Source organism: Diadema setosum, chromosome 12, assembly GCF_964275005.1.
Source record: "Diadema setosum chromosome 12, eeDiaSeto1, whole genome shotgun sequence".
Classification (NCBI taxonomy): domain Eukaryota; kingdom Metazoa; phylum Echinodermata; class Echinoidea; order Diadematoida; family Diadematidae; genus Diadema; species Diadema setosum.
The window spans coordinates 34894373-34907683 of record NC_092696.1 but is presented as its reverse complement, the minus strand read 5'-3'; the positions used below and the strand labels follow the sequence as shown (position 1 = coordinate 34907683).

The window sequence follows — 13311 nt, the reverse complement described above, 5'->3', positions numbered from 1 at the left end:
CTCTGATTTCAAATGTCTATTCAACAGCCATCTGTGTTTGAACTGGCAAGGTCATCGACCTTTGCCACCCTTCCCATCATCCTTGAGGATTTCATCAAAGATAATGCAGGCAGATATACAGGTATGTGTAGGGACTGTAAGAAAAAATATATATGAATGTTATTACTCATCATTTCAAAGAATATTTATGATAATAATAATAATAATAATGATAGTGATAATGATGATAATAATAATGATGATAATAATAATGTCTTATTTACCCAGGGTAGCCTCTTCAGCTTTGCCACTGCTCTACTAGAGGACCCTGCTATTATTATTACCCTAGGTAAAAACATCTTGTCCAAGGACATAAGCACTGGACGGGATTCAAACTCGGGTCCTCTGATCGAGAGACGGAAATCTTCTCTTCTATGTTACAGCGCCCCCACACAATATTGCAGCTCCTCACCACACTTTGCAAACATGGTGCTCATCCAGAAATAAGGAATGACATTAATGAGAACCCTTCCTAATTACAAAGAAATTTATGGTACAGATTTATGATTGATTTATCCTCCCATGTGGGCTAGACAATATGCCACTTAATCTTGTCATACTTTTTAACACACTTTCCACGTGTCAGCATCTGTGTTGATATTCTGAACTTTAAATGTCCTTTTCTTTTTAATTTCTTTTTGAAGCCAAATGACTTGGAAATATGCTCATCTTACTGTTTCTCAGCCTATCCAATGTTTGTCCTAAGATATATTATATATCAATATTCTTTATACTGTATATATTTATATATTTAAAAAATACAATTATATTTTCTTCATTTGTTACCCATTTTCACATGTATTTTTGTTCATTTACGTTTTTTGCAATTATTACAAATATGATCTGCTGATGCATTGTATATATTTTCTCTGTTTATTTGATAGAATTGAAAATAAATTTGAACTTTGAACTTTGTCTTTCTGCTTGTAGCAAGTGATCCAGGAGCCATCCACGTAGTCGTTGACCGGTTTCTGATCACTGGACAGAACGAGGCATCCACGATAATGGCGGTACAGAACCTCATCCTTGTTACAAACTCAAGGTGAGCTACTGACAATGATAGGCATGATTTATGGAGCATTTTTCTGTAATCTGGTAGGACTACATCTCTCTGTCAAAGTGGAGCACACTTGGAGAAATCTTGTGTCCTCAGCAGGTTCTTCAAGATATTACAGAAGAGAGGCAAATCTTGGTGGCACAACAACATGTCACACATCGCTGACAACAAACAAGTCACCACCACCGTACCCACATTTTATTCCTTGTTTCGTTTTTTAGAGCGCCATTGTCCCCAGTCTTGATACAACCTCTTCTCCGATGTGGGCTCAACAGGCCACACCCACTTTGCACAAAATGCATCTTCATGTCAAGGATATTGAGCTCATGTTTTGATCATATGATACACAAAGAAAGAGAAGACATGGTAAAAAAAAAATCAGCTGTGTGCAATATTCATGTTTTCACATGTCTCAATGTGCTATGATGTATTTGAGGTGGAAGGTTTTATTACTATTAGCTACACTATCTAATAGTATGTCAGTGTTTCAACTAGAGAAAAAAAAAATATGTTAGGCAGAGTATGTTGGGCATGGTCTGTCCTTTAAATCTGTATGCATCATAATTATTTAGAAACTTGAAATTAATGAATAAGAATCAGGAAATGGCTTCTGTGTATATTATCAAACCATCAGGAAGTGATTCTTTTCACATTGATAAATTTCCGTTGATATTTCCTTTCTATATCATATGTCTCATGGACAACTATAGGATGTGTGCATGTAACAGTTTCTGTTTGCTAATGGAGCTAATGTGGGTAGGTCTACTGTTTGCTCTAAATATTTGCTGATCTACATGTATATTTTGCTTTCGAGCAGGAGTTACTCGTACCAAAAATGCCACAAGTTTTATGACTGAAAAAAAAACCCTGTTTTTTTCCAGTTCGTGTTAATTGAAGTTATTTCATCTTGTTGGTTTATTTGTTTTGTATGTTTTGGTGAAAATAGGCAAGGAAAATGACTTGACATCAATCCGCCAGTGCAGCTGACACACAACAACAACCTGGTATTTTACCAAAATCGTCTTTCTCTCCATCTTTGGGGAAAACATGAAGTACACCGTATTGGTGCTGTTTCTGAGATGTGAACGGCTGCTTGAGGAATTTCTGTGTAGTTCTTGTCTTAAAGTCTTCCATATTAGGCAGGAAATCAGTGGTATGGGTAAATGTTTCTACATCATGTGGAAGGGGAGGGTTGGGAGGGGAGCAGAAACTTTTACAAGAGTAAGATTTTACAGTGTTTTTAAATTTGCTAGTTAGGATGTCAACTGGTATGTTTCTCTGGGCGCACGTCATGAGACTGGCACCCACGAGTCATACAGCCCATGAGTTATGCAGCTCACAAGTTATACAGCTCACAAGTCATACATCCCATGACTTATACAGCCCACAAGTTATACAGCTCACAAGTCATACAGCCCCTGAGTTTAGCACAGACCAAACTAGGCCCACGGGACTGACACATTAAGCCCCGTGTTGTATCTGTTGAACTCGTGGGCTGTTTTTGCATAGTGTTGAACTTGTGGGCTTTATTTGCCTAGTGTTGAACTTATTGGCTGTATAACTTGTGAGCTGTATGACCCATAGACCTGCTTTCAATGTCAAATTTGCAGGATGCATGAATCGAGGGTGTCGGTCTTGTAGGATGACCCCGTTTCACCTGCCAGTCAGCACCTGGATGTCTCAGAGCTAAATGCCAATCGGTTGTGATAATTATACCATCCGATGGTAATTCCACTGATCTTTCTTTCGGGGTTGATTTATCACCACACTTTGCTAGATTTGTGTCTCTCACTACACTGAGGTCAAGTTTTCCAGGAATAATTTTGATGCTGATGAATTTGTGTAGCAAGTAGCAACCAAGGGTATGAGTGTATGAATGGCAAAACTTATGGACAACAGTCGGTGAATCTCTTAGTAGATCATTGAAAGTGTAGAAATCCGACTTTTCTATTTTAAAGAAGAATTGAATAATCATATACAAGTATCTATATAAATTTAAGAAAACCTCCAATAATGCATTAAGAAATTCACCTCAAGTATTTGGAAATGATGCCAATAGCATATGATCTGAATACTAACTTAAGGAAGAAAAAAAAAGAGATTTTGTTATTAAATAGGGACAATTAACTACAAGACAGGTAATTGAATAAGAGAGTTAAGTAACTTCACATTTTTGTTCTTATACATGTGACAGTATTCCTTGTCTTTCATTGAGGAGGACTTCGTAATTTCTGAATATCTTGCCAGAGGTCCAAATAGAGCCTTAAATTGAGTTTTTATTGTACTAATAGTAAATCATGTACATTCTATATTTCTTTAATCTCTATCATTCCATTTATGCTTATCGTTGCCAGTGATCAAGATTTTTGTCTTTTGAATAGAGAGATCAATTTGATAATACCAAAGAGAAAAAAATGAAAAATGAAAACATTTTTCCGCTTTCTTTATCAATTTAATATTTTATTCTTCTTTTTTTTATGGGGGGGGGGGATGGGTGATGGCATGTGTGGTTTGGTGTTTGGACGAAGGAGCAACTCATCTACTAGTAGTTTGAAGGAATAATAGTGCAAACAGTGTTTGGCGAGTTCATTGGATTCTTCAGTTGTCATTCATGGACATATAAGATCCGGGGGTTCCCTGAGGTTTATTTTGTTTCAGGGAACTGAACCAAGTTCACTTTAACCTTTTGAACAGAACAAGTTCATTTGTGGTCATCTTAGGTCATTTAACTGTTGAGGAGGAGTCCCAAGTATACTCGCGTAAGTGTTTATGGGAAGTACGTATTGTAGCGAAGCATCCCGTCCTCAACAGATTAAATATGTGGTGTAGGTAATTTGTGCCTTAATTGTACTTAAAGCATTTGCAAAGTTACTGTTCAAACTGACATTCCTGCGCATACACATCAGTGTAGTTCCACCTGTTTAGTATTTGTTTGGGCAATGAGTTGTGTTTACTTAGTTTACTCAAGTTAAAGTTGAGTTGAGCTGAGTCATTTAGTTGAACTTGTTTCACATTGTCAGCGGGAAATGAATCACCCAATAAGGTGAGTCCATTTGACTGTACTTTTTTTTTTTTACACTGGTGCTAATTGTTCTACAACTAATCATGGGAAAACCCACCTGAAATGAATGATTACTACAGCCTTTAAGCAACTCTTCAACTGCCCATAGAATGAATTCTAGCAAGAATTGTCATGTGGAACAGTCCCCTATGCATGAGTTTTTCTTGAATCACAACTACAAAAATTTCTCAAGTATGCTTGACATCAATATTCAGTATGTGTGTCCATGTAATACAGAGTATCTCACTCAGTTTAAAACCTTTCCATATATTCTTACTGACTTGGCTTTAATATGCGAAGCTGATTTTAATTATGCAAACTACTGTATTACAAATTGATTTATTTTGAAGGTGGTAGGTAAGCATAGTGAATTTTCATTTTTGTCTATAGTATGGCACAGTTTGTGTTCACTCTTCTTCAATATAATACCACTTTAGAATACACAGCTGTTTTCGTGATGACCCCAAATATTGATTAACAACTTTGCTGGTCATTCAGAAAAGTATGGAAAGTCATCAGTGCAAAACAAAGAGTGGCAAAAAATAGATTGATGTGACAAAATAATGATGACAAAATAATGATGCTGATGACATACAACGTACATTCTGTATGCAATGTAATTACAGTTCAGTCTACTCATGTTACAATCTGTTATATTTCATGGTGAGTCAATGCACATTGAGAAAACAATTCTAGTGGAATTTTGCTAAAGCGGGGTTCCCACTATCACGATTGGTGCCACGATTGAAATCCTGGTCTTAATCTTGAAGCAATCGTGGTGATCTTATTAGATTGTTAAAGATTATGTCAGATCTTGAGGTCAATCGTGGCAATCGCGTTAATCGTAGAACATTTTTGAACAGTTCAAAAATTTTCTACGATTAACATGATTAATTTTTCATCGTGATCATCACATCATATTGTCTTGGATCGTATCAAAACACAGCAAATCTTAATACGGATCGTGCTTCTTAATCGTGTTGGTCGGGATACACTTTTTTACGTTCCTTCTGCTTATTATTTTTTTTGGCACATTTGCCCTCATTTTACTCGCAAATCGTACAAATTTTGTCTTCCGCGAGGTTGAATAAAGGAGGGGTGGCACAATAAAACTTAAAATAACAACAACTGAAACATTCACCAGAAGCAGAATGTTTCACATACCCCACAAAGTAACTTCTGTGACTTTTGAAAAGTGACCATTGTCGTGGATGTAAGGTCACTCGTGCATGACTATAAAGATCACTGTCATTATTTTTCACATAGAAGTTAGTCAAGCGTAGCAATACCCCCTGCGAAATGATTTTGCGTGAGACTTTTTTTTTTTTTAAGGGATAGTACAGTTTTGGTGGAGATGAGAATTGGGTTTTTAACTTTTTGCGAGATACAAAGAAAACACTTATGATATTGTTCAGAATATACCATTCAAAGTTTATTTGACGAAAATCGCGTTTGGAATGACTGAAACGTCAAAAAACAAAGTAAAACAAAGCGATCGTGATAAAGTGTGGGTCCCACACTTTATTAGAATCGCTCTTTTTTGATATCTCAGCCATTTCAAAACCAATTTTCATCAAATAAACGTTTAATTCCTCATAGAATTACATGCTCTTTCACATTTTATAAGAGGTTTCTCATTATCTCACCAAAAGATGTTAGAAACCTGAAATTAGGTCCCAACCATAACTGTACAATCCCTTTAAAGTGACGTTATTTTAGGGGAGTTACCTAGTCTGTTGTGTTTGTATGTCGGTTTTGTTAAACACTGTTAAATAAAACAATAAATCAAGCCAAACCAACCAAACTTTTAATAATCCATGAGATAAAGGCATTTTGAAATAAAAATGCATATGATACATACTATGCGAAATATGAAATCAAACACACAAGCAATGCTATCATTTTGGCGAACTTTCTTATATTGAGCGTATACAAATAACAGATTATTTTTAGCAGTCAAAAAATATCCCATCCTCTTTTTTTATTTTAGCTTCAATTTCATATTTTCTTTATGTATTTCAAAGGAAGGTGAAAACATTTGTCTTGATATTTTTTCCCCTGGGGAAGATGGGCAATGATCTGATCTTGTGTATTCTGTTTTTGTTTGTTTGTTTGTTTGGTGGGGGAGGAGAAGGGTAAGCATGTCGGTTCAATAATCTATTAATTTCTTTAGGTTAAATTAGAGGAGGGACTATCTGAGATTGTGGCTGGCCTAGGTGATGCTTTCTCTCTGATGATAACGTAATCTTCATTCGAAAAACTGCAAAGGTCACGTTGTCATCATGCTCAACCTGTCAACCCTTGCCATCATCAATGGTTGTGGATAATAGGCCTAATCACTCTGCAGAAGTTGAGGAAACAATGAAATTCATCGTCAACCGGACTATGGTATTCCCATTTAGGTCCAATCGCGTCGCTTTTGATCCCGACCGTGAAAGACGTCGTATCTCAACAGCACGCATTGGTTCGCGGTATTCGTATTGGAACATATCAGAACGTAGCTGCACCCACCAAATCCGGCATCCCGATTGTAATGATCGTGGTAGATCGGAACCAATCATGGACTCAATCGGGACAATCCTATCGGATCGTATTTGAACGGGAGAACAGATTGTATTTCTTGAAATAGACCAATCGTAACCATATCGCATCCAAGCGAACCAATACGTTTTGACTCGCATGACCTCATATCCAAACGTGAAATTTCAGACGAGATCAATTAACGAAACTTCCACGGGGGTACTAGATCGTACGATAGTGGGAACCCCTCTTTAACGTTACATTGTTTCATGATTTCGTATTGTTTGTTGTTTACCTTCAAAAAAAAAAAAAAAAAACATTCTCACATCACGAGGGAATTCTCCTGCCACGTGATAGTTCAATGTTTATCATATGTTTGTATTTTTTTTGTGTGGTAAACCTGGAGAATATTGCACAATCCATAAACTCTTTTTCTTTTGTATCCAGTAGAAGGAGCAAAGTTGGAAAGACCCACTTGCTATGAGACCACGTGATATTGTTTGCTTGCTGTATAGTTTATCACTTTATTAAATCCTGACTTCTAGAAATACATAACAACTTTCTATTTTGAGACGAATATATAGTTTTATGATGCCTGCAAGTTTCTGGTTTTTTTTTTTTTTTAATCTATGGAAATTGATCAGTCACTATAATATGTATGTATAAATTTCAATAAAAGCTATCTACTTTGCAAAGTCATCTATGTTGTGCAGTACTCCCATCATTGTACACTGAACATGCATTTCATTTCATACATGTATGAATACTGGTACCAACTTGGCACAATATTTTGGCATCTGCATATTGTAATGGACCTACATTAGGTCCATGATATCATACATATAATAATATATGTTTAGTTCTATATATGTATGCATGCATGCATGAATGTAGTATATTATGTGTGTGCTTTGTGATTGTTACAGAGCAGAGTTAAAGAGGTCACAACATAAGTCCACTGAATACAGAGATTAAATAATGACAGCTTGGATTGGAAAATCGTTTATTCAATGGCCACTGGACTGAACAACATGGCCAATCCTGGTGGACACAATGATATAAACACTTCAGTGACCATTTATAATTTATTGTATCAACACATGCGAGTCACTGTTTATGATACATACATTGTATTTGTAATCATAAATATCATCATATAACAACGAAAAGATTTAATGGACTGCACCTCCAGTTTTATGTCACTCAGTTCAACAGCATAATATTGACATTAAAGACTAATGAGAGCTAAGCAAAGGAGATGGATTTAGAGAGAGGGAGAGAGAGAGAGAGAGAGAGAGAAAGAGAGCATAAGAAATATAGCATTCCATTAGTCACGCTTGGCAAGATCGAAAATGATATATGATTTACGATTTTGGAAACTGCAGTAAACACGGCATATGACCACACCCTCGGAAAAAATACCCACAGGATGAATGTGTCAGCTAACTGCATTTGTGGGTTTTTCTTTTGTTTGTGAAGTAAACAATTTCGTTTTTCTTCTTTCAATGTGCATAAATTTGACATTATATTTGTTCGAAAATGACTTCGATACCAAAAGCCAGAGTTTATGTGTGATTCCATGAATCAGCTTTAAATAGCTCTCAATTGTTGACAATTGATACAACATGCAGTGAGTTCACTCGGTGAAAGCGAAATCATGAACTTAACTAATTATTGTTTTAAATAACTCGTATGTGGAATATACAGCAACAAACCATCCAAGGAAGCGGTTTACTGGACTAAAGGCCACATGATGGCTTACAAGTTTCACAACAATAATGATCATAATGCTTTTCTGCTTCTGCAAAGCCTCAACAATCTCACATGAGAGTCAGTAGTGTTAATCACAACGCTAATTATGTCAGTTATTCTTGACAGGTGAGTAATTTGGAAGTATAACAAAATATCTTTATAATAATATTATATACATTAAATTATAGATATATCTATGATTACATATTTATCTTATAGATATATTTATACAAATATATACATGTATATATATATAATTAACATATAGATATATATGTGTTTATATCTTTTTTCATAAAGCGTGCTTAATGTTTTTAAGGAAGGGCAAGCAAACATTCACACATGTATTGTCGACTTAAAGTTCCTCGGTGCTTTATTGCTGTACTTTGAGTTTCCACAAATCTACAGAATGTGGAATCATAAGGCAGCCGGTAATAGTACATTTGATATTAATTAATGTATGCATATAGGTTATTATGATATAATATATGTAATATATATATATATATATATATATATATATATATATATGAAGAGTTTGTTTGCAAAAACCGATAAGTCCATATTTGCCAAATGGAGATATTTGCGATTAAAGGTCAAGAAAAATAAAGAGAATGATAAGAAAATTTTTGCTTCTTTTGACCATAACTTCAAAAATATACCTTTATATGTAGTGACCAATATATCATTTAAAAGGTATTATTTTGTACTTTATGACAGAGACCGTACTTCAAAATCTTCAAAAATTTACTTATCGGTTTTTGCAAACAAACTCTTCATATATATATATATATATATATATATATATGTTTTTTTTTTGTTTTTGTTTTTGGATTGAATCATTTCTTTATTCAAGAAAATGTTAATACATAACCAGGTCAATTATCCCTTTAGATAATTGCAGGTATACATCAAAAATTACAAATCACGATTTTATGAACATACAATACAAATAACATCCGTGAGATTAATGCGCAAGTATCAACAATAATATTTAACACTAACAAACGTATCATTGATATCAATTCTATAAATAAATAAATATAAATATATGTATATATGAAGAGTTTGTTTGCAAAAACCGATAAGTCCATATTTGCCAAATGGAGATATTTGCGATTAAAGGTCAAGAAAAATAAAGAGAACAATAAGAAAATTTTTGCTTCTTTTGACCATAACTTCAAAAATATACCTTTATATGTAGTGACCAATATATCATTTAAAAGGTATTATTTTGTACTTTATGACAAATATCGTATTTCAAAATCTTCAAAAATGGACTTATCGGTTTTTGCAAACAAACCCTTCATATATATATATATATATATATATATATATATATATATATATATATATAATGTAATATTGTATCGGACATTATTTTATGGAACCTTCCTACACCGGACGAACCAATAACTATTCGATGTTCTGCACTTTTCTTTTTTTTCTGATTTCGTTTTATACAAAATCAAAAACTTCATTAACTTTCCCAATGAGAAAATATCCGTGGTCCTAAAAACTGTAGTGGGCCTTCTTTTAGTGTAATCTAATTCCATATTACATTTACCAATATAAAATATTACACTTATACACTACTAATTAACACTACTAATTAACATCAAAAATTACAAATCACGATTTTATGAACATACAATACAAATAACATCCGTGAGATTAATGCGCCAGTATCAACAATAATATTTAACACTAACAAACATCATATCATTGATATCAATTCTATAAATAAATAAATATATATATATCGGACATTATTTTATGGAACCTTCCTACACCGGACGAACCAATAATTATTCGATGTTCTGCACTTTTCTTTTTTTTTCTGATTTCGTTTTATTCAAAATCAAAGAGAAAATATCCGTGGTCCTAAAAATTGAAGTGGACCTTCTTTTAGTGTAATCTAATTCCATATTACATTTACCAATATAAAATATTACACTTATACACTACTAATTAACAAATATTTTACATGCTGTAGGGAAAAACCCATGCACTGAGAGTGAAAGTTGAGTTCTGATAAATGTATCTTATACTTATTGTTGCTTTATTTTGATAATGACGTTTAATCGTCTGCATAAGGGGTATTGATCACGTTGATGGCCTTGTGTCCGAGGTTATAACAACACTTACATTAAAAAAAATCAAATATTCCAGGAGAGGGTTGAAACAAAGAAGAAATATAACTCGGGATAGAGGGTCGCCTTGAAAGGTACGTTCCCACAAAGGGCCTGAAACATACATGTATCTCTGAAGCCTGCTGTACAATCAGTTGATGTAATCTACCAGTAGGGTGCCCTGAATCTACTAAACAACTATGTACATTGTGACGAGAATGGGCAATGAGATCATGCTTTCTGCCGCCAATACGTCGATATATATATATATATATATATATATATATATATATATATATCATATAAATCATTTTCATTTTTTTTTTACATTTTACATACAAAATAATTACATCTGCCAAAATTTGATGAAATATCTCACTAATCCAAAATATAAGGGAAATTATTTGGAAATTTTCAAACAAATTCGGGTCACCAGATTTATGTTTCAATACAACTTTTGAATTTAACCATGTGATAGACGGATTTTGACTTTCCAGCATCATTCGTGTAGGTGGTGTGTGAAAATACTAACAATATTACCAAAAATAATATCACACAGTCGAAAAACGTTTCAATATACAATTCAGTTTCAAATGATTTACCTCTGTGTACAATATATTATTATCACATATCATTTTCAACAAGTAAATAACTTAATATCCGCAATATGTTAATCTTTGATAACATATTGAATTGGGATTTGGTACTGTATACAAAACCTGATTATACCGACATATACGGTGCATCAGACCATGTTTGTTCGTGTCTGCTCTAAAATATAACAAAAGAAGCCAGAAGTGCAGCCTTGCTAAGGTCATTGTACAGCTCCTTTGGTTTCTTGTTACAGTTACACTTGGCGAGGATTTGCTTTATTCGAGTTTTGTTTTCAGCATCAATGAATCCCCTTTGTCCGACCTCAATCGCTTTAAATGAGGTGTCGTAGTCGGTTTCATTCAGATCTCGAACCAGAGCTTTGTATCTATCTTCCTTGTGTGAGCGTCTTTTACGTTGCTCTCAAAAGGAACTGTTAACTCAACTATAATCTGTTTAGGATCGTGCCATACGACAACAAGATGTGGGCGTTGGTTAGTTACCAGGATGTGCGGGGGTACTGTGCCTCCTGCAATTGTGTGCCCCCCCCCTCTACGTCACAATAAACGTCAAAGTTGTTGGTTTCTGTTCTCATTATGATGGTCTGAATAGCCTTATAAGAACATTATTGTGTCGCCAAGTATACTTTCCTAACATCGGTGGACAGTGTGACAGAATGTGGTGTAGGGTCCCTGTTGTATTTGGACAGAAAGGGGACTTATCGCTTTAGTCTCTTTCCCCAACGGGATAGATTTGAATAAGAGGGAAGGGAGTCAATACACGCATTAACTGCAAACTTCAAAACATTTCGAGGGATATTAAACATAATGGATTTCCATTTGAGGTTTTCTCTCTCGAGCAGTAATAATTAGGCAAATTTTCCTTGGTAAGGAAAAGTACCCCTATGTATGTATATATATATATATATATATATATATATATATGAAGAGTTTGTTTGCAAAAACCGATAAGTCCATATTTGCCAAATGGATATATTTGCGATTAAAGGTCAAGAAAAATAAAGAGAATAATAAGAATTTTTTTGCTTCTTTTGACCATAACTTCAAAAATATACCATTATATGTAGTGACCAAAATGTCATTTAAAAGGTATTATTTTGTACTTTATGACAGAGATCGTACTTCAAAATCTTCAAAAATGGACTTATCGGTTTTTGCAAACAAACCCTTCATATATATATATATATATATATATATATACGGTTACAGCTCGTTATTCCGAAGGTTCGTTATTGCGAAGGCTCTTTATTCCTAAGATTCGTTATTCCGAAGGTTCATTGTTACGAATTTCATTTTCGCCCCGATTAACCAATCTTCGGAGTAACGAACCTTCGGAATAACGCCACAAATTGTCGGATTAACGAACCCTTTTTCATTTTCGGATTAACGAACCTCTAGGTATAGGGAATTTGCGTGTTTCGGATTAACGACCCTTCGGAATAACGAACCTTCGGAATAGCGAACCTTCGGAATAACGAACAGCACCCATATATACATATATAGGGGTACCTACACCAAGAAGTTAATGAATAAATATCTCATTTAAGTTTGCGACCACTGGACGCAAATTTTGCGTCCCCGGTCGCCAACTTCGTGTCCCTGGTCATGAAATTCGCGTCCCGAGTGCGTATGTCCCGAGTCACGAACTTGGTGTCCCAAATCGCGAATTTCGCGACCTGGTCGCAAAATTTACGGCGCACATGACCTGTTGTCGAGCGTACTTCAGGTCCACCATAATTTGGGCCCAAGAGTAAAAGTTCTTTTTATATACGTGATATATAGAATCCTCTCATCTGATTGGTTAAAAGGGGAGTCATGAAAATAGCTGTGCCTCATTTTTGATTTACTGTGCCCACACCGGCGCACAGTAAATCAACTGTGCCCTGTATTAGATAGGTTTGGAGACAGTCGCGACCCCGTACACATAGATCGCTCATAATAATGTACGCACCAATGATAGACCGCCGCGCATTCGATCAGCGTGCTGTGAAAGAGACTAGCGGTCACTGTGCCTGTTTGGAGACAGTCGCAACCCACAGAACTCTCGCATCCCCGTACACTGTACACGTGATGATCACTCATATGTACGCACGTAGCACCAATGATACGACCGCCGCGCTGTCGATCAGCATTGATTAC

At 35.0% G+C, this 13311-nt stretch overlaps 1 protein-coding gene across 1 annotated transcript in view; it reads left to right on the top strand.

Moving 5' to 3' along the window:
- The window catches only part of LOC140236134 (glutamine amidotransferase-like class 1 domain-containing protein 1), a 17398-nt gene extending 16304 nt beyond the window's left edge, over window positions 1-1094 (top strand). Inside the window, exons 6-7 of the mRNA XM_072316106.1 lie at window positions 28-121; window positions 970-1094. Coding sequence (XP_072172207.1) covers window positions 28-121; window positions 970-1085 — 210 coding nt within the window. The 3' untranslated portion in view covers window positions 1086-1094. The remainder of the gene's footprint in view (window positions 1-27; window positions 122-969) is intronic.
- The last annotated feature ends 12217 nt before the right edge of the window (window positions 1095-13311 follow it).